Below are 26,836 nucleotides of genomic sequence, written 5' to 3'. Positions count from 1 at the left end.
TGTACAAGTCTGCATGTCTGTCAGCACAGTGCTTCACTAAGTTGGACATGTTGGCTCCCTCAGTCTACAAAGCATCTTCTGCAGGTGGGCTTTGTAGTTGTTACGCTGGGTCGGTGGAAGCGGTGCAAGAACAAGAACCGGAATGGATCTAGTTGAAGGATTTTATTTGTAGAGGATGGAGTGTTGCATGTGGGTCAGGGCTTGGGTCGTGGCGTTGTGAGTTCTTGGCGGAGATTCGGACTTGGTCTGGGCTGTGGAGACCTCTTGGCTGTGGCTCTGGCTTGATCTTGGCTGTGGGATATCCTTGTGGTGGTCCAGGCTGTGGTCCGGAGCCGTGATGACCCGTGGGTTGCTCGTAGTCGATGTTCAGGCTGTGGTCCACGCTGTGGCTGGTTCCGGGTCTCCAGGTTCTGAGCAGCTGAAGCTGATGAAAGGAAGACAACAGGATTATTCTCTTGGAATTTCCTCAGAGAAGTTCAATAACTAAGACAAGTTTCAAAACTTAGTTTTGGCTGGCAGAGTAACTAACTGGGTTAGTAGTACAACAATCCGGCGTCAAATGGGCGTCTGAACCGGTCTTTTATTGTCAAGGATGGATTGATGAGGGATAAGGATCAGCTGCTCTGACCAGTGCTGGCTTAACGACGAGAGTAGCTCCAGCTGCTGCTGGAGCTACTCTGACCTAGTTTCCAGAGAGAAAGAGCCGGAAAGGAAAGATGGACCAGAGCAAAACACACATAAAACACATGGCATTATCACCAGATAAAATCAGACCTGAGGCTTGGCATGGACAACATAAAAACAATAAAACGGTCCGTGGCTGACAGGACCGAGTCCTGACAGTACCCCCCACTCAACGGACGCCACCTGGCGCCCTAGACGGCCCGTCAGGACGGGCACGATGGAAATCCCGAATGAGGGAGGGGTCCAAAATACGGGCCGCGGGGACCCACTGTCGGTCCGCAGGACCATAACCCTCCCAGTCCACCAGGTACTGGAGACCCCGACCCCGGCGGCGGACACCCAGCAAGCGCGAAACCGAGTAAACCGGGCCGCCGTCCAGCATGCGAGGGGGGGGGGGGGGGGGGGGGGGGGAACGGGAACGGGAGGGGCCAGCGGGGCTTCCCGAACCGGCTTGAGCTGGGACACATGGAAGGTGGGGTGAACCTTCATGGACGAGGGCAGATCCAACCGAACAGAGACAGGATTAATGATCCTGGATACCGTGAAGGGACCGACGAATCGAGGCGAGAGTTTCCCGGGAGAGGCCCGAAGAGGAAGATGCTGAGCTCGCAGCCAGACGCGCTGACCGGGGAAGTAGGTCGGCGCCTCGGACCGACGACGGTTGACTTGGTCCTGAGACCGACGCGATGCCCGGAGGAGAACGGCGCGTGCATGACGCCAGGTGCGTGCGCACCGGCGGAGATGAGCTTCGACAGAAGGAACTTCAATATCCTTTTCCAGGTCCGGAAACAAGGGAGGTTGGTAACCGTGAACACACTGGAAGGGTGACATCCCGGTAGCGGCGCTGGGCAGGGTGTTATGAGCATACTCCACCCAGGGGAGCTGTTCCGTCCAGGAGTCGGGTTCCCTAGATGACATACATCTAAGGGCGGCCTCCATGGACTGGTTCAGCCGCTCCGTCTGGCCGTTACTCTGAGGATGGAAGCCAGACGACAAGCTAACCGTGGCCCCGAGAGCCAAGCAAAAGGCCTTCCAGACAGCCGAAGTAAACTGAGGACCCCGGTCAGAAACGATGTCCCGGGGAATCCCATGGGCCCGGAAAACGTGATGAACCAAAAGTTCAGCAGTGTCCTTGGCTGATGGGAGTTTCTTCAGGGGAACTAAATGGGCAAACTTAGAGAAACGATCGATGACTGATAATATGACCGTATGACCGCGTGAAGGTGGCAAACCAGTGACAAAGTCCAAGGCTATGTGGGACCATGGTCGTCGTGGGATAGCCAAAGGATGAAGAAGACCGGGGTCCGGTTGAGTAGAGGTCTTGTTCTGGGCACAGACGGAGCAGGCAGAAACAAATTGCCGGCTGTCACCAGCCATGGTAGGCCACCAGAACCGCCGCCTCAGGACCGACAGTGTCCTAAGCTCCCCTGGGTGGCAGGCCAAACGACTGGAGTGAGCCCATTGCAAGACCTCAGAGCGGGCGGCTTCGGGAACGAACATAGTTCCTGGTGGACCGGCTTCTGGAAACACTTGGTTCCGTCGAGCCCGTTCGACCACGGATTCAACGTTCCAGGTGATGCAAGCCAGGTGGCAAGGGGACAGGATGGGTTCAGGAGTTTTTGAAGATTGCCCTCTGGAATTAATACGTGACAGGGCGTCTGGTTTCCCATTGCGGGTTCCCGGACGATAGGCCAAGGTAAACTGAAAACGGTCAAAGAACAATGACCACCTGGCTTGTCTTGGGTTTAGTCTCTTGGCGGTTTGTAGATACTGGAGGTTCTTGTGGTCTGTCCAGACCAAGAATGGCAGTTCGGCCCCCTCCAGCCAATGCCGCCATTCTTCCAATGCCAATTTAACCGCCAGCAGTTCACGGTTACCAACGTCGTAATTCTTTTCCGCTGGGGACAGCTTGCGCGAAAAGAAGGCACAAGGATGGATCCTGCCATCTCCACCGGCCCGTTGAGACAGCACCGCCCCTACTCCGGTGTCCGAGGCGTCGACCTCTACGATAAACTGTCGGGATGGGTCTGGCTGAACTAGGACAGGAGAAGAGACAAACAGGGATTTTAGTTTCAGGAAGGTGTCATTGGCTTCAGAAGACCAAACGAACGGACGGGCAGCGGACGTGAATGCAGTGAGAGGAGACGCGATCTGACTGTAATTACAGATGAAGCGACGGTAGAAATTGGCGAAGCCCAGGAACCGCTGAAGCTGCTTGCGGTCCCCGGGCTCCGGCCAATCCACCACCGCCGCAACCTTGGCTGGATCCATCCCGACCTCCCCCGCGGAGATGATGTAACCTAAGAAGGACACCGCCGACACATGAAACACACACTTCTCAGCTTTTACAAAGAGGCGGTTCTCGAGCAATCGCTCGAGAACCTTTCTCACGTGTCGACGGTGCTCCTCCAGGTCGCGGGAGAAAACCAGGATGTCATCAAGGTACACGAAGACGAACCGGTTCAGGAAGTCCCGCAGTACGTCGTTGATAAGGTGTTGGAAGACGGCCGGGGCATTCATCAATCCGAATGGCATGACTCGATACTCATAATGTCCAAAAGGAGTGTTGAAGGCCGTCTTCCACTTGTCCCCCTCCCGTATCCGCACCAGGTGGTAAGCATTTCTAAGATCCAACTTAGTAAACACTGAGGCACCATGCAGAGGAGTGAATGCTGAGTCTAAGAGAGGGAGAGAATATTTGTTACGGACCGTGATATCATTTAGTTTCTTGTAATCTACACAAGGTCTGAGACCTCCGTCCTTCTTCCCCACGAAGAAGGTACCAGCTCCGACTGGAGAAGTGGACGGACGAATCAGACCAGCAGCCAAAGAGTCTTTAATGTAAGTCTCCATAGCGGATTTTTCAGGTCTTGAAAGGTTGTACAGTCTTCCGCTAGGTAAGGGAGCCCCTGGCAAGAGGTCTATGGCGCAATCGTAAGGTCTGTGAGGAGGCAGAGACATGGCGTGGTCCTTGTCGAAAACTGATGCTAAATTATGATATTCGGCGGGTACGGAGGTCAGATCAGGAGGTGAAATGGATTCTTTGAGACGAGAGCGACCTGGAGCTTGGGCTGACACCAGACATGAAGCATGGCAGTCTGTGTGCCACGTTAGAATTTTCCCTAATCTCCAGTCAATCTGTGGGTTATGCAAGCTAAGCCATGGATAACCCAGGACCACCGGAGAATTCAGACTTGGCATAATGCGGAAACTGAGGGATTCAACATGATTACCCGAGATTCTAAGCGAGACTGGACCCGTTTGCGAGCTAACCCAAGCTAGACGGCGACCGTTAAGCGACAGGACGCTTAGCGGTGGATTAATAGGCTCTGTTGGCAAATCCAACTGGCTAACTAGGGCTGCGTCAATAAAATTACCCTCAGCGCCAGAATCCACCAGTGCTTCGACTATGGACTGGTGTCTTCCCCACCGAAGTGAGGCTGACACCCGGAGGTTGGTCGGTGGAGAGGAAACTGAAACTTGGCTCACCCGGATCTCCCCAGACCGTGGTGAGCCGAGCCGTTTCCCGGCTTGGTCGGGCAAAATGCCACCAGATGTCCCCGTACACCACAATAGAAGCAGGCTCCTCGTTTCAATCGCTCTGCTCGTTCCTCTGGGGTGAGGCTAGCCCGACCCAGCTGCATGGGCTCCTCCCCAGGCGTCGGGGACAACTGGGCTGGGGGATACGTACGTGAAGACGAGGTCTGGGACCCAGCGGAACTTGAGCCGCTTGGCCGAGGACCGGGAGGGGAAAGCGAGGAACCTGAGAGCTGGTGAGTTTCTTCTCTCTCTTTCGCGCAGTCTGTTGTCCTGAATGATCGCCTGATCTATGAGAGTATTCAGGTCTGCCGCTTCATCTCGACGGGCCATTTCGTCTTTTAATTCCTCGCTTAACCCTCAAAGGAACTGGAATCGAAGGGCTGAATCATTCCAATCCACTTGAGCCGCTAGCGTCCTGAATTCCACGGCATACTCTGCTACACTCAGTCCTCCTTGGTTCAGGTTCCCCAGTCTCTTCATGGCATCGGGTCCGCGAACGGGATGATCAAAGGCTCGCTTCATCTCATCGGTGAAAGCCGTGTATGAGGCGCAGGCAGGCCGTTTGTTCTGCCACACCGCCGATCCCCACCGAAGCGCCGCTCCGGTCAGCAAACTCAGAGTATAGGAGATCCTTTGCTCATCTGTGCGGAAAGTCTGTGGCTGTGAGCTGAAAACTAAAGATACCTGCATTAAAAAGTCTCCACACGCGCCCTGATCCCCAGCGTAGCGTTCTGGCTTAGGTATCTTGGGTTCTCGGTATATTCCCGGCGGTGAAGGATTTATTTCCGGGATCGGCGGTGGTGGATTCGGTGGGAGGACAAGAGGGGGCTGTGAACTGGAGAGCTGGGTCAACACAGTGGTAATCTGTTGTAATTGGGTGTTGATGTTTCCAATTTGGTCTGATAACAGGCGGCTGGAAGCCCCGAGTTCTTGAAGAGCCTGGCTATGGCGATCCAGTACTACGGGTGCGGCGGCTACCTGGGACATCTGGTCCGATAAATTCTGGAGCTGGGATGTAACGTGATTGCCGGCTTCCACCAGATCTTTCAGAGTCTTGCTGTGCTGGCCCAGTAATTGTCCATGTATGGAAACTGCATGCATGATCTGGGGGGAGGCCGGTTGGTCCGGTCCCGGTTCCATGTTCTCCACTTCCATTTTTGGCCGGATTGTTCTGTTACGCTGGGTCGGTGGAAGCGGTGCAAGAACAAGAACCGGAATGGATCTAGTTGAAGGATTTTATTTGTAGAGGATGGAGTGTTGCATGTGGGTCAGGGCTTGGGTCGTGGCGTTGTGAGTTCTTGGCGGAGATTCGGACTTGGTCTGGGCTGTGGAGACCTCTTGGCTGTGGCTCTGGCTTGATCTTGGCTGTGGGATATCCTTGCGGTGGTCCAGGCTGTGGTCCGGAGCCGTGATGACCCGTGGGTTGCTCGTAGTCGATGTTCAGGCTGTGGTCCACGCTGTGGCTGGTTCCGGGTCTCCAGGTTCTGAGCAGCTGAAGCTGATGAAAGGAAGACAACAGGATTATTCTCTTGGAATTTCCTCAGAGAAGTTCAATAACTAAGACAAGTTTCAAAACTTAGTTTTGGCTGGCAGAGTAACTAACTGGGTTAGTAGTACAACAATCCGGCGTCAAATGGGCGTCTGAACCGGTCTTTTATTGTCAAGGATGGATTGATGAGGGATAAGGATCAGCTGCTCTGACCAGTGCTGGCTTAACGACGAGAGTAGCTCCAGCTGCTGCTGGAGCTACTCTGACCTAGTTTCCAGAGAGAAAGAGCCGGAAAGGAAAGATGGACCAGAGCAAAACACACATAAAACACATGGCATTATCACCAGATAAAATCAGACCTGAGGCTTGGCATGGACAACATAAAAACAATAAAACGGTCCGTGGCTGACAGGACCGAGTCCTGACAGTAGTGTCTGTGAGTTTTCCCACACTGTCTCTTACTTAAGGGAAATAATTCAATATGTCACTTGGTGGTGCCTTATCTGCAAGCTGTGGTACGTGTCAAAGTAGCCTTTACATAAATGTCATGCCTCAAGGTTTCCCAGCAGAACATTGCATTGTAACAAAACAATCAATATTATTCACTTCACTTGTCAGTGGTTGATTGGTGTATTTGTCTCCCAGTCATGCAATCGATTCCTCTGCCCACATGTGACTTTAAATTCCTACCGGCTTGTCTGATTTCTACACTGTAAGCTGATGTAGCCTCAGAACATAATCCATTCGAAGTCCAGTGACACAATGGCACAACTCTGGGGGAAAAAAATACTAATTGTGCACCATAATTCACCTGTATAGGTCAATCACAATCTTCAAAGAGGTGGTACAGCTTCAGTAGTTTGGTATTTAGCTTGCACTAATTCGCTAACTTTTTACACTGGGAATAATCAATTTTATGCATTATGTTTCTTTGTCAATTCATACACACACATTTCTTAGCACCTTATGTAAATAATGCTAAACAGGAATTAAGGGGAGGATATACGTCTAGTATATTAAGCCTGCTTTTTCAAAAATGATTATCTAGGACTTAAAATTTGTAAAAGGAAGCTCTTGTTTGGTCATATTATAAGTAATTGTTAATTTTATAATAATTTCTGACTCATCACTGCCTCATTTTGCCACTGCCTGCTGCAGTTTTGGTTTTTTTTTCAAAAATGTTGCTTTGTTAATATTTCAGTTTAGAATTTCAGTACTTTGACAGTAAAAGGACAACACACAGCCACGCTTTGGCTGCATTTTTTTTTGGCCGTTTCATTGTAGAGTAGTTTTGAGTTCTTTTGTTCAGACATAGGGTGAAAGATAGATGTTGATTTCCTTGGCAGTTTTGGCGAGCAGCTAAGTGTTGAAACAGAATAAGAGTGCTTGAAAGAAGAGAGCTCTAATTGTGTGTCCAGTTTAGATGCAGAGAGGAATAAATGCACTTTGCCAAACACTTCTTTTAACTTGCTGTTTCATGTGTGCCAGCTATAAAATTTTCCAGCTGACATCACACACTGTCAGTGTGGTGCTTCTGAAGAAGGTGAGAGCCGCTCGTCAAAACTGTCAAGGTAATCAACATCCATATTTTCACCCTATGTCTGAATAAAAGAACTCAAAACTACTGCATTAATAAGAATACATGATGAACGTTTTTGTAGTGTTTCACTGTATCTCAGTGTTTTCCACAAGATTATAATTTTCTTGTGGGGGATCAGTTTAGAGGGGGAAAGTGAAACCCAGGTTGCTTTCTAAAGCTATATTTTACAGATGTCCTCTAAATTCCATGCATCAGTTGGTGCTACTGGGCATATGTGCACAGAGAAGCCTCTTGTCTCCCCAGTCAGTTACTGCTGTACATTGAAGACAGAAAAGTGTGTGGCCAAAAGTGTGTACATTTAAACAAGTGAAATACACCATTCTAATGTAATGATTTGGATTAAACTGAATAATTTTATCAACCTGGGTGGGCCATCCAGAGACACACACAGTCAGATCTGCTAAATGTCAGGTGCTTTGGTGCCACTAATGAAAATGTTTAGTCACACCTGACAATTTTTGCCTGGAGCATTGGAGTGTTTCCGAACATGACGTCTATGGAGAAACATTCATTGCTGTGCTTATTGTGCTGTAGAAAGAAAGGAGCAAATGCTAATTGGTCAAAGGGGAAGGACAGACAAGTCTTGAAGAGTCGACAGTACAGCTGATACTTGGTGATGCTCAGGAGGATTGCTTTGAGAGGATGTAAACCCAAGCAATACAGGTCAGGTTTCCCTTGCTGCGTCGCACCATGATGACGCACTAGTTGCTCCATTCAGATAGCAACTGCCACTTGCATTACATTTCCGGTGACATGCTCCAGAAGGCAACGACACATGAAACTGATCTTGCGTAGCTCAAAGCTTCTGCATTCATATACTTGCAAGGAGCATGCTCCTGGCATAACTGAGCTCTGTTGCCTAATAGGGCAAGTGCTTTCAGGTGAAACAAAACCAGAACAGAAAGGGGAAACAGGGCTGGATTCAAATGCTGCAGCTTTATCATGATATTGTATGTACATGCCATTTAAATCAGATGATTCGTTGTTCTTGTCATGAGCTTGCTCTTCCAGCCTTTAGAACACTTGATGTCAGGAAAGCTAACTCTGCTACCATAAAACACAAAGAGAATTAGAGCACAGAAACCTTGATCATGAATTATTTAGAAGCTTAATCAGATTTGTTTGTTGTCTCTAAAGTTTTCCAATTAGTGCTGAAACATCAAGCTAGCAATTGTCAATTCATTCATGACGTAAATATTTCCCAAACAGCTTAAGGCATTGCTACTTGTTTCTGTTTTATCTCACCACAATTTGAAGCTCTTTGTTTGTTTTGGTTTCTTTTTAGCTTTTGGTGAAACTCCAAACTGGTCAAACTAAATACTGAACTGAATACAATTGTGAGTTATGGTGCAGCCTCTGAGAACATCACAACGGAGCTTATGTGCACTGCAGGAACACACGTGCATCACCAATGAGTCCTGGCTCAGCAGCCTGTGGCTCATGTGTGATTTGCCCCTGATTGTGCTTATTATTATTAAGGTCGACACACACTCATGTCACAGTGTGTTTGGGGCTTTCCAGTGTGAATCTGTGAACAGCATGCATGGTTGAACCTTCACATACATCAAACGTTGACATAAATCAAACTCGAGCTGCTTCTCTGTTTTTTTTTATGCTTCACTTCTTTGAACACGGGGCAGTGGAGTTACCCATAATTCCATGTATGAAATGCAGCAAATCCAGGACGAAGCGGCAGCAGCGGCCAGGGGGCTAATCGCCAACTCAGCCGTGTGCTCCTCGCTCATGTGCTTATTTTTAGAGAAACGTCAGGAGGCTAATCGGGACACTTGTGCTAATGTTAGCGCTTACTTCGATAAAGCCATCTGCATGAGGCCTTTTTAGTAACGTCCTGTTTGAACACATTTAACAGAGCGAGGGAGAACAGCGGGTGAGAGAGGAGGGGGAGGACATCAGGGAGATCTCGTTCTGATTCATTTGGACAGCAGATGCTTACTAAAAGGCGATAAAGCTTGTTGTTGCCATTTTAAGGGGAATACAGCGTGACTGACCCTGTGGAGCTACAGAAGAGAAACCCTTTACAGTCTGATGAGTGGTGGAAGAGGGGGAGAAAGGGGAGGGCTAGATGCTGTAGGTGAGTGAAGTGATGAATATGTGAAGAGCTCATCTCCTGCTGCGACTTCAATTCTAATATGCAGCTTTTTATAACTGCTGAACGAAGCAGGAAGTGTAAGCGCCCGGAGAATGCTCAGCTGTTTAGTACTGCACTGTGTTAGCCTTAGGATTAAAAGTGTACTTTTGGGAAAAGCATATTCAATTTCAGAGATTGAGATGCAGCAACAGTTACCTTATTGTTTACAAGTTTGGGGTCACCCAGACAATTTCATGTTTTCCATGTAAACTTACACTTTTTCATATGGTAGCATAATTGCACAAGAGTTTTCAAATCATCAATTAACCTTTCAATACGATTAGCTAACACCTTCTTAAAATGCTTAGAATCTACAAAATTTTACATCATATTGGTTGTGCATAAGCAGTAAAGCGTGTGGCATCTTTCAGTGACTTTTTAAGCTGCTTTTCACTGACAATAGTTAGTTTCTGACAGTGTTGAATTGCATGTGCAGTGAGAAAAATTGCCACAAAACTTCCTGGAGTTTCACTTCTGTTCTCACAATTTCCATTGTTCTGTCTGTATTCCCTCCATCATTCTACTGAAAAGCTGAAAACTGATTTCAAGGTTTCTGCTTTCACAATTTTTCCCCTCTGCAAATTAACATCATAACTTAACTATTGTTATCACCACAATTAGAATTTTGACCTCAATCGTTCTGAAATAGCAGGTGTCAACTTTTCTCTCATTTGGTCAAGCTTGAATGAAGGCGAGTGAGTGATTGTGAAATTGTGTGAGTGTGAGTAATGTAAACACCACTACCTACATTTTAGAACAGCCTTGGTTAAGTTTCCCATTTAATTTTTCTGCACACTATTTATATATGTTGTACACAAAAAACACTATTAAGGCAAAAACAAGCCATAATCAATGCATTCAATGGTGAAATGTATTTTTTTTCTAACTAAAGTGCTGCAATGTGAAAGCAGCTCTGAGCGCAAGTCCTCCTTGGTTATTTCCTGCCATGGGCATGGGCACATCTGGATCATTCTGGTCTTCCATTGGAGGGTCAGGACAGTTATGCTGCTTCAGGTAGTTGTGCAGCACAGCTGTAGCAATGATCACCTTGCAGCATCTTCTTGGCTCAAAGCGAAGTGTATTGCGCAAAGACTGGAATCGATTCTTCCACACTCCAAACATGCGCTCGACCAACCCTCTAGTGCGAATATGAGCTCTGTTGTATCTTTGCTGCTCAGTTGTTGTGGGATGTGGCCATGGTGTGAATAAATAGGAAGTCTGAGCATATCCACTGTCACCAAGTAGTAGTCCACTATGTTGCCCTCTCTCAAACTGAGCACACAATGAAGAGTTGTGAAAAATCCTTGAATCATGTGTTGCTCCTTTCCAACGGGCAACAATGTTGGAAAACTCTAAATTGGGAGTACATACAGAATAGACATTGATAGAAAACCAGTTCTTACGGTTCCTGTACTCCTCAGCATCAGGAGTTGATGGACACTTGATTTCAATATGACATCCATCTATACAGCCAATCACTCCCGGGAAGTTTCCATATTCATAGAAACTTACTTTATAGTTGGCTTGCTCAGCAGCATCAGGGAACTTAATGTACAGATTTCTCAGTTCACAAATGGCACTGCAGACATTGTGAACTATTCTACAGACTGTTGCTTCACTGACACCACACAAATCACCAGTCTCACGATGAAAGGTTCCAGATGCCAAGAATCTCAAAGTGATCAGAACTTGAAGAGAACTTGGTACAGGCCTTCCTCTCTGAGACATGGAGGAAAGTCTAGGCTCAAGCAATGTAATGATCTCCAATACATCTTTTTTGTACATACGGAAGCGGTCTCGGAAAGTTATTTCATCGTACTGATTCAATGGATTGCTCCTGTCCACAAGTATTTGTCTGGCTGGCCTCTGTAGTGAATACTGGTCTTCATTTAGATATTCCAAATACTCCATGCTCCCAAACCATCTGTGCTCCCTTTCACAAACAGTACTAAGCTGAAGTTAAACCTGCCTCTTTGCAGGATTAATATAAACTACAATTTAGTCCTAGAGTAGCTCTAATCTACCCTCTTGCAATTGGCTTTGTTTAATCCAGAACAGACTAAATCTATGACTATTTTAAGATAGGTTTGTGCAAGTGACTTAAAGTTAAGCAAGCTCAAACAGCATTTTAGTCTGGGACTAGGCTTAAGCCTTGTCTGTGAAACCGGGCCATAGACTACTTTTCAAACATTTGGGGTCACCTTGTCACACTCCTCTGGTGCCAGTGCTGATTCAGCCGATTAGGAGCAGCTGGGGAGAGAGACAGCTGAGAGCAATGATCAGTCAATCAGCTCAGCATAAAGCCTGGCGCGTCCCTCTCTACTCTGCTGCGTCATTGCTTCAGAACTATCACCTGCTTGCCACATACCAGTCACACTCCTCCTTCATCCTGTTCCTGTCCGAGGCTCGCTACACCCTGCAAGTCATCTGCTACTATCTGCCGTGGACACCCGCTCTCTGGCTTTATGAACTACTTCGCCCGTTCACTACTCCTCCTTTGCTCTGTAACCTCCGGCATCGATTCTTAGTCTGTCTGCCTCGCCGTTCACACCACCTACACCACCACTGGATCACCTGCTCTGCCTTCACTCTGTCTCCCGACCCCCCTGGACAATTGTGAGTCGCCTCTCGCCGTTTGTAGTTTAGTTAATCCCTGCATCACGGTCTCGTACTGTCACCTTTAGTTAACTTTAATTTCGTTTTCCCCTTCTTCCAGTTAATTTCCCTACGCCTCCCTTATGGAGTGCTTCTTTGTTTGGTTATTTGTTTAATAAATTCCTATTCTCCTCATCCTGCCTGTCTGTGCCTGCTGCATGGGTTCACTCTAGCCTAGAACATGACACACCTAGACAATGTCATATTTTGCATGAGAACTCACACTCTCTCCTGAGGTACCATAATTGCACAAGAGTTGTCTCATCATCAATTAGCCTTTCAACACCATGAGCTAACACAATGTTCCATTACAACACAGAAGTGATGATTGCTGTCAATGTGCCTCTGTACCCCTATGTAGATATTCCATTAAAAATCATCAGCCGTTTTCAGCTAGAATAGTCATTTACCACATCAACAATGTCTAGACTGTATTTCTGATAAATATGTTATCTTCTTTGAAAAAAAACTGCCTTTCTTACAAATATAGACATTTCTAAGTGACCCCAAACTTTTGAACAATAGTGTGTGACAATTTTTGCTGTGAATATTTAAACAAAATTTTAAAAAATCAACAGCTCGATATATGAAACCCCAAACTTTTGAACAGTAGCTCATGCATTGGGGTTATGCCGATCAAAAAAAAAACAAAATTGCTTAGAATCACCAGACTTCCTTTCCAACAAAAACAGGTTAAAGCAAAAATGTCTGTCCACACCTACGAGCTCTTACTTGAAGTCAAAAGACAATGGCATGTTCAGAATATCAATTGGAGATGAGGGGGACAATCAGTAGTTTATCCTATGCTACAGCACTGCCATCTCGGTTCTTACACACAATGTATGGACACAGTCATAACAGTATCAAATGTGATTTTACTACAGTTTCAGGATGAAATTAACTTTGAATACACCTCTAAAAAGCCCAAACTCCATCATTTCAGGGCTCCAAAGGCTGATGCTGATCCATTTTTTGACCATTTGTACCATCAGTTGGAGTTCATTTTATTCATCTGCTCGGTGCCAATGACAGTGACTTGGCCAATGTCCAGATTCGTTTCAGTTCACGCAAGCTTTTGTGACATTGCTCTCAGAAATTTCTGCAAAAGAAAATCATCTGTGGTTTTATTGAGCTCAGTGAGCACCTCCAGAGCTGAAGTATTGGTAGCTTTACCTCTCCTACATGAGTTATCAAAATATGCTTGTCTTTTTTTATCAGGCAAAGTTCCAACAATGCGATTCCCCCAACTCCAAAAGCTTTTTTGTAGGGGTATTTTCTCTGGGTTTACCGTTCCACAAGATGTGACAAGTTTACAGATACACTACTGTTCAAAAGTTTGGGGTCACTTAGAAATGTCATTATTTTTGAAAGAAAAGCCTTTTTTCAGTGACGATAACATTAAATTATTCAGAAATATGCTCTAGACATTGTTCATGCCGTAAATGATTATTCTAGCAAGAAACAGCTGATATTTAATGGATTATCTACACAGGTGTACAGAGGCCCATTTCCAGCAACCAACACTCCTGTGTTCTAATGGTACATTGTGCTAGCTAATGGTGTTTAACGGCTAAATAATGATAAGAAACCTTTGTGCAATTATGTTAACACATGAATAAAAATGTGAGTTTTCATGGAAAACACGAAATTGTCTGGGTAACCCCAAACTTTTGAATGGTAATGTATACAAACAAGCCAGACAGTTTAGTTCATCTGACTTGCAAACGATAAGAGAGCCAAAAAAATTGGTCTTTTTTTGAACAAAAAAAATACAGAAGTAATGGAAATCTCAAAGAAAAATGTCTTCCTAATCTGTATCATAGAATTAGACCAAGAAATACTGAAGCAGGTTCATCATTTCAAATATCTTGGTTTAAGGATGACATCAGATGGTAGATGTGAAACAGACATCAGATGTAGAGTATAAATGAATGCAGGAGCAGCATTTGTGAAAATGAAAAATACGTTGACAAAAAAGAAAACTGCAATTAGCATCTGTATAAGGACTCTTAGCTGTTACATTCTACCAGTTCTGATATATGGATGTGAATCATGGAACATAAACAAGAAAATGACAAAATCACTGCAGCAGAAATGTGGTTTTACAGATGCATGCTACGTTTATCTTATAAAAAACAATGAATACATTTTAAAATTGCTAAACACAAATTGTACACTATTGAACAAAATTCAGAAAACGGCAAGCAACGTTTTTCGACACGTCATAAAGAAAGACACTCTGCAATATATTGTCACAACTGGAAAAATGAATGCGAAGAGAGGACGAGACAGACAATGAATGAAAAAGATTGACAGACTGACATCATGGCTACACATGGAATGCGCAACAGTCATAATTGAGAAAGCAAAAATTCAAATTAGATGGAGAAAAATGATCGCCTATGCTGAATGGCATAGCACTCGATTGATAGCAGAACGGTACAGCACACTGTCAGACCATTCTCCAGTGCTGACAGAAATTTGTGATGATACGTGTACTCAGAAGCTGAGTTTCCATTACAGTTTTTCGCAAAATAAAAGCGATATTTCTAAAATTTTGACAAAATATATTTGCGCTTTGAACGTGTTTCCATTGAAGACTGTTCTGGGCAGAAACATCGTAACTCTCGTAAAATATCCCGCGAGATTTCGATGTTGAACCCTTTCTTCCTCATTTCCGCTTCTATCTCCTTATAACACTCTGCATTCCTCTGCTGTTTGCTGTCTAGTATGGCAGTGATGTTTTTCTCAAGAATAATGGCAAGAAAAGTCTCAGTCTCCTCTTCTGTCCACATGTATGGCGCCATGTTTACTCCGAGAGAACTGGTCATGTGACCAGGTACGTCACGTCCGATGACGTATAATTGCAGAAAAAGTGTTTCCATTGAGCTTTTGTGATATTTTTCAATATCGAAACGTTTGAAAAACCACCTCATGAGAGCGTAAAACCTTTTTAGCGATATTTTAGTCCTTTTTCGAAATTCAGGTGTTTCCATTACCAGTTTTTTATTGCGCTATTCACATTTTGCGCATATCTAAGGGTAATGGAAATGCACCTAGTGATATACACACTTGCATAAAATTTATCCCAACTTAACTACATAGAATTTGCACCTAACTCAGATTGTGGGTCAGTAAAAGTTCCTCTGAGACACAGCCTTTGAAGACCTGGCCTTACTTACCTGTCACAGCATTTAAAGTATGTGTTGTTTAAAACTAAATGAGCTGTGTGTGAATGTGAATCCATTGCTTTACAACACTCCAGGATCTTTTTATTCTGGATTCTGTTGAAACAGCATGTTTTGCTTTTTTTTTTTTTAAATTCTACGCGGAAAATACATGTCACCACAGTGTTATCATGATTACCATTATTTGGAAATAATGTGGAGCAACAATGTAAACTCTGCATCAGCGCTTTGAAGTGCGTTAAAGTGAAGTGAAGTGAAGTGAGGTAGGAGGAGGAGGTGGTGGTTGAGGTGGGTTTTTACATCCTAAGGCAAGCTGTGGTGATTCATCTCCACACTGATGTGATTTGCGCTGCTTTTATTCATGTTGAAGAAGGAAATAGGGGCAGGATAGAACAAAGCCGGCGCCCACTCACTTCATTATGAATCGGTTTTCTTTTTTTGTTGTTGTTGTTCTGATCTTTAACTCCAATCTGCTGCTCTTCCTATAGGCTTCAACAGATCAAAACTAATGTGCCTCAAGTTCAAGACTACTGTTCCCGCTGTTATATTCGCCCTGTAGCAAGGAATGCTGAGCTATTGTATGTTAACAACAACAATACAGTAAATACAGAACACAGAAGTCATTTTAAAAGCAGAGCATGAATAAAAGAGAGCAAATACTGAAACAGTTTTGGAGGATTAACTGAGCCTCTAAATGTTACTGTGATTTTCAAACACTCTCAAATCCCACATTTAGATTTTAAAATTATGTTTTAAAATGCAATAAGTTGCAATAGTCTTCTTTTAAGAACGTCACACAAGTTGTTATTCAAGCTGAGTGTTTTTTACGTTAATTTGTCTTTGAACGTATCAAGATAGGTTCATTATCAACCTATTCCAAGTTACCTGGTAAATTACTTAAATGTGTTTTATCACCATGTGAATGTTGATCATTTGGGGCGTATTCCAGTGGCAACCTGTGGGTCCACAAAAGTCCATTTGAGGCTGGCTCCAAAAATATGACCCCCATGTTAAAATGTACAACTTCACAGAAAAAATAAACATGTTTACAGCTTGATATAAAGAACAGTTTTTTTCTCTGTGGGTAATTCATCTCTGTGTAATAACTGTACAGGGAATGCATCTTTATATAATTCATCACTTCAAATCATATTAAGGCTCAAAATTAAGCATAATAACTCCACCAAGAAGGCAAAGCCTCGGCGTTGGTCGATCTGTCTGTCTCTATGTTCGCAACATTACTCAAAAATGGACCAACGGAATTTGTATGAAAATTTCAGGGAAGGTCAGAAATGACACAAGGATCAATTAATATGATTATAGTCTGGATCCACGAATTTATTAAAGACTTCCATATCATTGTGAGATAGGAGCATGGTGTCACCATCACTATGACAACAAATAAACACTACGTCAGCTGCCTGCTGATGATCACATGATTGTGATCCTACTACAAATCCACCACTGTGGACTTATTGCCCACTACATATTTAGGTCACACAATTCAGTATCTATACATCACGTACACATGTTCAGCACAAGGCCATTTTGTTTGTGGGTACACCTATATTAAGTGGCCACATTCTATGTTGCCATGATTTTTGATCATCAATAACTAATGAACAAATGTTGCATTTGAAGAGTTCATTTGCAAAAACAGGTAACTCCGTTTTATAAATTTTCAGAAAACTCATTTTTTATTGTTTACTTTAGATAATAATAATAATAATAATAATAATCACACTAATAATTTATTAATTCTCTATTTTGTCATGTATTTTTCTACTGAGTCAAATCTTCAGTTTGATTGATATTATCTCAAGTAAACAATAAAATATAAGGTTTTCTGAAAATTTATCAAAACGGAGTTATCTGTTTTTGCAAAATTAACTCTTCATTTCTAAAAAGAAATTCTGCATTTCTGACAATGCCATATGGGGGTATGAGCAGTCTTGGTGAAGTATTGCACTTTCTGAGTGCTTTTCTTGTTAACGATTTGGCCACTGTGATTGACAGGTGACTTCTGTCATAATACAATCCTTCATCTCCATTCACTCTCCACCTCTTCACACACTATTGAATTATCTGAAAGTTTAGATTGTTTAGCCCCCGGTCGAATCGCCACCTTATCGTGGAGGAGGGGTTTGAGTGTCTCGATGATCTTGGGAGCTATGTTGTCCAGGGCATAAGCCCCTGGTAGGGTCTCCCAAGGCATATTGGTCCTGGGGGAGAGACCAGACTAAGAGTGATTCAGAAAACCCTGATGAAAGCACAAAGAGGTGAAGCCGGGGCCTTCCCCTGGAGCCAGGTCTGGGGGGGGAGCTCACAAGAGAGCATCTGGTGGCCGAGCCTTGGGGTCCCGTGGGGCTCGGTTGGGCTTAGCCCGAAGAAGAAACACGGGGCCACCACCCAGTAGGCCCACCACTTGCAGGGCAGGAAGTTGGGGTCGGGTGCTATGCTCACCAGGCAGTAGGCAGGAGCGGGCGCCTGGGCGTGCCACCCCCTGGTGGCATAGACTAGCTCTTGGGACGTGAAACGTCACCTCACTGGCAGAAAAGGAACCTGAACTGGTGCGGGAGGTGGAGCGATATCGACTAGATATAGTTGGGCTCACCTCCACGCACAGCAAGGGTTCTGGAACCAGAATCCTGGAGAGGGGTTGGACTCTCTCATACTCAGGAGTTGCCCAAAGTGAGAGGCGCCGGGCGGGTGTGGGGATACTCATAAGCCTCCGGCTGAGCGTCACTTTGTTGGAGTTCTCCCCGGAGAACGAGAGGGTCGCCTCTCTGCGACTTCATGTTGCAGAGGGGAAAACTCTGACTGTTGTCTGTGCTTCTGCGATGAACAGCAGTTCAGAGTATTCGGCCTTCTTGGAGTCTCTGGGTGGTGTGCTGGAAGGGGTACCGCCCAGGGATTCTATAGTTCTCCTGGGAGACTTCAACGCTCACGTGGACAACGATGGAGAAACCTGGAGGGGGGTGATTGGGAGGAACGGCCTGCCCGATTTGAACCCGAGTGGTGTTTTGTTATTGGACTTGCTAGTCATAGATTGTCCATAACAAACACCATGTTCAAGCATAAGGTTGCTCATAAGTGTTTCTGGTACCAGAGCACCTTAGGCCAAAGGTCGATGATCGACTTCATAGTCGTATCGTCAGACCTGCGGCCGTATGTTTTGGACACTCGGGTGAAGAGAGGTGCAGAGCTGTCAACTGATCACCACCTGGTGCTGAGTTGGATCCAATGGCAGGGAAGACTGCCGGACAGACCTGGTAAACCCAAACATGTAGTGCGGGTGAACTGGAAACGTCTGGCGGAAGACCCTGTCCATTTGGGTTTTCAACTCCCACCTCTGGAAGAGTTTCTCCTGCATCCCAGGGGAGGTTGGGGACATGGATTCTGAGTGGTCCATGTTCAAAGCCTCCATTGCAGAAGCAGCTGCTAGGAGCTGTGGTCTGAAGGTCACTGGTGCCTGTCACGGCGGCAATCCAAAGACCCGCTGGTGGAAACCAGCGGTAAGGGAGGCCGTCAGGCTGAAAAAGGAGGCTTTTCAGGCCTGGTTGGCTCGGGGGTCTCCCCGAAGCAGCTGACAGGTACCAGCTGGCCAAAAGGGCGGCAGCTGTTGCAGTTGTGGAAGCTAAAACTCGGGTGTGGGAGGAGTTCGGGGAGGCCATGGAGAAGGATTTTCAGTTGCCTCGGGGAAGTTCTGGCAAACTGTTCGACGCCTCAGGAAGGGGAGGCAGGGCTTTGCTCAGGCTGTGTACAGTCGGGGTGGAGAACTGTTGACCCGTACTGGGGATATCGTCGAGTGGTGGAAAGAGCACTTCGAGGAACTCCTGAACCTGGTAAACATGTCCTCTATGGAGGAGGCAGAGCCTGAAGAAAGTCTGCCCTTGCTCCTTGAAGGAGGCGGTCGCATTTTTCTTCTCTCCGTCTCTCTCTGTGCTCTTTCTCCCCCTACACCCTTATGTTTTCTGCTTGCTGCATACTTTGTCTCGTCTCGTCCGTCTGTCTTGAAGTGATCTATTGGCACTGGACCTTCGAAACACTGATCATGGAATTGATTAGCTGGTCTCTCAACGTGATTGACAAGATTGTCGGGACAAAGAGCACGGGTTTAGGGGAACCCACCTGCCCAGATGGGAGTTTTGCCTCGGGCTATGTGATCGATTCGTGGGGGAAGTGGCGAGGGATCATGTGCCTGGCACCCCTATCTGTGGAGGACGTTGAAGATGTCTACATATTCGGATTTTTGATGACAGGCCTGCTGACAATTGGCTTGATTGTGGGCCTGAGCTTCTGGAAGATGAGAAGGACCGCAGAGAAAAATGATGTCCAAACTCTGCTGACCCCTGCAAACGAACGGATCAAGGATGTTGGTGATCGGATTGACGAACTCAAACGTAAGATAGACAATTTGCTTGGTGTGACTGTTGATTTGAGTCGCAGAGTGGATGCCATCAGGATGCGTTTAGCCACAGCCGACGTCTGACAGTTGAGAGCGGCCAGAGGGAGAGGGAAAATGCTCCTCTACTTCGACTAAACAAAAGGATACTGATAACAATTCGGCGCCTCTGGAATAATAACAAACTCCTCTGGAAGCTTCCACGGCCAAGAGATTGCTTTCCTAACCCCCCCCCCCCCCCCCCCCCCCACACTGTCCCAACGACACCTGTTGACTTCTGTCTGGCCCATCCGAGGACGTCTCCATGGCAACCTGCCGTGTTATCGCTTCCACCCGAACTGAGACATCAGGGGGGTCTGGGACGGAAGGAGACTGGCTAACGCTCACACACACACTTGGACTCACATTCACACACAGAAGCCCATTCCCCCCATCCAAGGCCGCCACCAGCAGCTTCCCAACAGCAATGCACAGGGGTTGGAATCCCATGCATGCAGCGCGCCACCCATGGCAGCAGCAGCTGGAGGAGTGACTGACTACTGAGCTGAGCTCCCCGTCCCATTACCCTTCACCCTTACCCCAGTTAACCTTGTCTAGTGTTATGCTTTGTCTGTTGCGGGTTTGTTTTTTTTCAGGTTCCTCCTCAAATTGAATTTTCCCAACCTTGGAGGCTTCATTTTGTTTAATGAACCTTTTTTTTCATTTTACCCTCGGCCACCCTCACCAAATGTCTCTTCTTTTCTTTTTTTTTTTCTCATTTCCTACATACAGGTGGCGCGCTTACAGCGCAGCAGCCGGAGCTGCCATTGGCAGGGCAGCTCAAATGTAATTTCGTTGTATACTAAAGTGTGCAATGACAATAAATTCTCTGATTCTGATTCTGAAGACTCTGGGGGATCTTCATCCATATCCGTGACAGAGGTCACCGAGGTAGTTAAGAATCTCCTCGCCGGCAAGGCGCCAGGTGTGGACGAGATTCTCCCTGAGATGCTGAAGGCTCTGGACATTGTTGGACTGTCTTGGTTGACATGTCTATACAGTGTCACATGGGCATCGGGTACAGTACCTGTGGAGTGGCAGACCGGGGTGGTGGTCCCTATTTTCAAAAAGGGGGACCGGAGAGTGTGTACCAACTACAGGGGTATCACACTTCTCAGCCTCCCCGGGAAAGTTTACTCTAGGGTGCTGGAAGGGAGGCTCCGACCGATAGTCGAACCTTGGATTCAGGATGAGCAATACGGATTCTGTCCTGATAGTGGAACAGCGGACCAGCTTTCTACCCTTGCGGAGCTGCTGAGGGGGTCATGTTAGTTTGACCTGCCAGTCTACATGTGTTTTGTGGATCTGGAGAAGGCCTATGACCGTGTCCCCTGAGAGGCACTGTGGGAGGTACTACGGAAGTATGGGGTAAGGGGCTTTTTGCTACCAGCCGTTCGGTCCCTGTACGACCAAAGTGAGAGCTGTGTCCGCATACTCGGCACTAAGTAAGACACGTTTCCAGTGGGTGTTGGACTCCGCCAAGGCTGCCCCTTGTCTCCAATCCTGTTTGTGGTCTTCATGGACAGGATCTCAAGGCGCAGTCGTGGTGGGGAGGGTGTTTAGGTGCCTCAGGATTGCATCTCTGCTTTTTACAGATGTGGTTTTGTTGGCGTCCTCAGACCTTGACCTCCGGCACGCACTGGAGCGGTTTACAGCAGAGTGTGAAGTGGCAGGGATGCAGATCAGCACCTCCAAGTCCGAGGCCATGGTTCTCTGCTGGAAAGCAGTGGATCGCTCCCTCTGGGTTGGGGGGGAGTTGCTTCCCCAAGTGAAGGAGTTCAAATATCTCGGGATCTTTTTCACGAGTGATGGGAAAATGGATCGAGAGATGGACAGGTGGATTGGTGTGGCGTCAGCAGTAATGCGGGTGTTGTACTGAACCGTTGTGGTGAAGAGGGAGCTGAGCTGTAAAGTGAAGCTCTCAATTTACCAGTCCATCTACGTTCCAACCCTCACCTATGGTCATGAGCTTTCGGTAGTGACCGAAAGAACAAGATCGCGAATACAAGCGGCCGAAATGACCTTCCTCCGTAGGGTGGCTGGACTCAGCCTTAGAGATAGGGTGAGGAGCCGCTGCTCCTTCGCATCGAAAGGAGCCAGTTGAGGTGGTTTGGCCATCTGACTCGGATGCCTCCAAGGAGACTTTCTTTGGAGGTTTTCCGAGCATGTCCGTCTGGGAGGAGACCCTGGGGTAGACCCAGAACTCGCTGGAGGGAATATATCTGCCCTGAGCTCTCGTAGGAGGCGGTCGCATTTTTCCTCTCTCCGTCTCTATCTCTGTTCTTCTCCTCACACCCTCATGTTTTCTGCTTGCTGCACTTTTTGTCTCGTCTCATGCACCCCATCCTTATCCCAACTGACCTTGTCTAATGTCATGCTTTGCCTGTTGCGGGTTTGTTTTTTTCAGGTTCCTTCTCAAATTGAATTCAGGGTTTTCTGAATCACTCTTAGTCTGGTCTCTCCCCCAGGACCAATATGCCTTGGGAGACCCTACCAGGGGCTTATGCCCCGGCCAACATAGCTCCCAGGATCATCGTCACACTCAAACCCCTCCTTGAAGGTTTCATTTGGTATAGCGATCCTTTTTTTCATATTACCCTCTGGTATCCCTACCCCGATTCCAAATGTCTTTGTTTTTCCCTTTCCTCAAGACAGGCGCGCTCCTAAAGGTGCAGCAGCCTGAGCTGCCATTGGCAGGGCAGCTCAAATGAAATTTCATTGTATATGAAAGTGTGCAATGACAATAAAGTTTTGATTGATGGATTGATTGATTGATTGATATCTCGTCTGGCCTGGGAATGCCTCGAGATCCCCCAGGAAGAGCTGGAAAGCTTTGCTGGGGGGAGGGACGTCTGGAACGACCTGCTTCGCATGCTGCCTCAGCGACCCGGCCACGGATAAGCGGAAGAAAATGGATGGATGGATGAAAGTTCAGATAAGTCAGGCCCTGCCAAGATGGAGACCACCAGAGCCATCACACTTAGCTTCAAAACCACTGTCCATGAAACCAGTGGGTGATGCTACAGAAGGTCCTTGTCAATCCGGACAGACATTACATTCATTTCAAATGTATTTGCTTATTTTGGTAGGATACTAACATAATTTACAGGTTTGAAGACAAAGACTGTGAAAATGTCCGGCATTTTTAAGCTCAGAGTTTCTTCAAAACACCTCAAGCTTGAAGCTATTTTTTTTTTTAACATTTTCACATACAAAAGAACATACCGTATTTTCACGACCAAAAGGCGCACTGTACCAAAAGGCGCAGTCTCAGTTATGTGTGCCATTACTGTATTTAACACACACATAAGGCGCACCTGATTATATGGCGAGGGTTTTATATACAATCCACGCCCACACTTCCCCCTTTAACGTTCTCATGGTGTCCTCTACTACGTCGGCCTTACAACAACAACACACACACAAGCATACAAGTGTGCGTATTTAAAAATAGAGTGGGAGCAAAACTGAGTTTGGTTGTGCTTTATTTAAGTATTGATTACAAAGTACTGACATTTTTTTAATCATCAATAGTCGCGGGCATGGTAAAACACACGGATTAAACAAGCACACAAGTGTGCGTATTTAAAAATAGAGCGGGAGCAAAACTGAGTTTGGTATTCACATTTTTTTTACCGGTAATCGTCATCAATCAAACCCATGGAAGTCCTCATCCTCTGTTTCTGAATTGAACAGCTGCGCTAAACCTCCATCAAACATGCCAGGTTCACTTTCTTCACTGTCAGAGTCGCTTTCCGTGCCGTGCGGCGCCTCGGAAATGATGCCGACTTTTGCGAAAGCTCGAACAACAGTGCCAGCAGACACGTTAGCCCAAGCATCTACAATCCATTGGCAAATTGTGGCGTAACTCGCCCGGCGCTGCCTTCCACTCTTAGTGAAACTGTGGTCTCCATCGGTCATCCATCGCTCCCACGCCGCTCGCAGCCTTACTTTGAACGGCCGGTTCACACCGATGGTCAGCAGTTGGACAGCAAGCTCAGAGTTCATTTGCTTCACTTGTTTTTTCACATCGGCTGTGAGATGGGCACGCATAGAGTCACAGATCAACAGCGATGGTGATGCGTGGAAAAAACCACCTGGTCTACGTCCGCCTTACAACACACACAGGACGCACTGCACCATAGGGCGCGCCGCACAATTTGAAGAAAATCTAAGACTTTTATGTGCGCCTTATAGTCGTGAAAATACGGTACCCAAAGTCAGTCTACAACAGCTCCACAACTATAGGCCCAAAATGAACAAACTTGATCAAAGTCTTTGGATAATTTAAAAATACAATTAATCTCCCTTTCCCCATCACCAGGCCAGAGTGAGATATGAAAAACAGGAGCAATGATGAAACCTTTTCTTAAAATTCTTAACTGCAACTGCCACTTTTAGCTACAGTACAGCAGCCAGCCTCTTTATGGAATACACAGCATTTAAAGGCGGACATGCTGTGTTTTAGTAACTGATACAGCCTGGTCCCTGCTCAGGAACATCCAGGGTAGAAAGACTTCAGGATCATTACCTGAAGCGTTTGTGAACTTGTGTTGTATGTTTCTTCAAAATATGTTAATTTAAGGTTTTAATGATGATTACATAAAATTTATAAAAACTAAAAACAAATTCACTTTGAGGCACCAGACTCAGTGTCATTCCTGCACTTCAGAGCGGCCTTTTATTGTGGGCAGTCTAACGCAGTCTAAGGCACACATGTGCACTAATCATGGTGTCTAATCAGCATCTTGATATGGCACACCTGTGAGGTGGGATGGATTATCTCAGCAAAGGAGAAGTGCTCACTATCGCAGATTTAGACAGATTTGTTTGAGAGAAATGGTGATATTGTGTATGTGGAAAAAGTTTTAGATCTTTGAGTTCATCTCAAAACATGGGAGCAAAAACAAAAGTGTTGCGTTTATATTTTTGTTGAGTGTATGTATCAGGCAGTGTGAATTGATGGGAATCAAAAACACCTCCACAATTTAATCCATTGTTCCTTGTATCATTTCCAACAGACAAGTCCCAACAAGTCCACAGTGGTGGATCTGTAGTAGGATCACAATCATGTGATCGTCAGCAGACAGCTGACGTCCTGTTCACTTGTAGTCATAGTTACAGTGACACCATGCCACTATCTCACTATGATACATAAATCTTTAACAAATCCACGGATCCAGACTGCAATCTGCATCACTGGCAAAATCTTATTAATTGGTCCTTGTGTCATTTTTAACCTTCCCTGAAAATTTCGTCCAAATCCGTTGGTCTGTTTTTGAGCAATGTTGCTAACAGTCAGACAAACAGAAAAATCAATCTCTATTGTTGTCACATGATTCTGCCACATTCTTTGGCAGAGTAAGGACAATAAATGCAACACACTTACAGGTAGGGAATTATACATGATTTGCTGTTGCAGTTATTAACAAAATTCAACAGTGCATTCTATCAGAACAGACACAGAATTTGAATGGGAATAAAATGAAGTGAGTCTTTTGAATGTATGTACCTTGTGGAAAAGCAACTTAGGAATTGCATTTTTCAGACTTTTCCATTAAGACACACAAGTACACAAGCTTTTACGTCCAGCTTATTAACAGATGCAAATATTTTGTAATGCAGATTATTATTTGTGCTGATGATCAAACTGGGAAAGTTTCATACTGTTCCTAAGGTCCTCAAACTGTTAGTCAAGTAATATTTTCTCAGAGTAACCAGAAACATCTGAATCAGTTCCTCCCACTTCATAGCCCTATTGTTTTAATGACTTTTGTCCATTGACAGCAACATCAGAATCAGGTGATATATAACCACATTTTCCACAATGAGAGGAGGTTGGGGTAGATGGAGAGATCAGTGCTGTTTGTTTTTTCTACCAACAGTCAATACTGACTTCTTTTGATCATGACGATAAGTGTTTTTTGACCTTAATGAAGACATTATTATTGTGACCATGACAATGAAGAAAGTTTTAATCCAAATTATGCCTTCCCCTAAATCGGAATAAGATGTTGAGTGTGAACCTGACCAAACCTTAACCATCGTGGTGGCAGATCAATGCTTATACTAGTCATTCCAAAGGCCATGGATCAGTAAGCATTTCATTTTGAAGTACACTGAATCTGTCGCCTGCCCCTCTTCCGTTTATCAAGATAAGAGTTTATATTTCACCTCACACCTTCATGTCTTTAGACTTCATGTCTGAAAATTTTTGCTTTGTGTTTTTGCAGGAAGTGCAGGAACTCCGGTCATCTTCAATGAGAATGGTGATGCTCCAGGACGCTACGACATCTTCCAGTATCAGATTAACAACAGGTCGACAGCAGAGTACAAGGTCATCGGACACTGGATCAATGAACTGCATCTAAATGTAAGAACCAGTACAGCTTTGACCAAAAAGTGTATACATATATGTGAGATGGATGTTTCTAGTGCTTGTAAAACCTGACTGGGGATATGGAGATCAGGGCAACATAGTTGTTATTTTCACCTGAGTCATATTCTGATTGAAATGGCATTTCATTTTATAATTGGATATAGCAAGTATCATGTTTAAAAGCCATCATTTTTAGGTTCAGTTATGAACTGAATTTATAAGCAAGCTTGAATTGGTTGATACAGTGACACTACTGTTTTTTGTGGGCAACATATTGTGATACTATCGTATCACAAATTCATCTGTGATTCCAACATCTACTTTTTAATACTTTCTGAAAGGAAAATTGAATACCCCGAAACATACACAAAATGGAGAATGTTTTTGGACTTTGGATTTTCTCACACCCAAGGATAAAAATTGCTATATTATAGAGCTGTCTCCTACTAACTAAGCACCAAGTTATGAAGGAAATCTTTTTATGGTGTTTGCAAAGTACTTTCACCACATATTTTGGTTGATTTACGTCATTTCTATTTCTTTTTTAACTTTTTGACTTAACCCTTAGTCAGCAGGATTCAACTCAGTGATTCTGTTTTTGCTTTTTTCAAGAGTGAGAGGAACACACTGTTGCTTAACTGGATTTGTTAAGCACATGATAAATGCGCATCTTTTCTGTTTGCCATTATATGTGTGTGTTTACAGTGA

General features: G+C 45.4%; 1 protein-coding gene across 4 annotated transcripts in view; it reads left to right on the top strand.

Annotated features, from left to right (window-relative positions):
* grm8b (glutamate receptor, metabotropic 8b) overlaps positions 1-26,836 on the top strand; it is a 417,912-nt gene that overhangs the window by 260,160 nt on the left and 130,916 nt on the right. For all 4 annotated transcript variants that reach the window (XM_051951555.1, XM_051951556.1, XM_051951554.1 and 1 more), the window contains exon 8: positions 25,983-26,122. In XM_051951555.1, coding sequence (XP_051807515.1) covers positions 25,983-26,122 — 140 coding nt within the window. The remainder of the gene's footprint in view (positions 1-25,982; positions 26,123-26,836) is intronic.

Source organism: Acanthochromis polyacanthus, chromosome 8, assembly GCF_021347895.1.
Source record: "Acanthochromis polyacanthus isolate Apoly-LR-REF ecotype Palm Island chromosome 8, KAUST_Apoly_ChrSc, whole genome shotgun sequence".
NCBI classification, from domain to species: Eukaryota; Metazoa; Chordata; class Actinopteri; family Pomacentridae; genus Acanthochromis; species Acanthochromis polyacanthus.
This window is presented reverse-complemented; position numbering and strand designations above follow the sequence as displayed.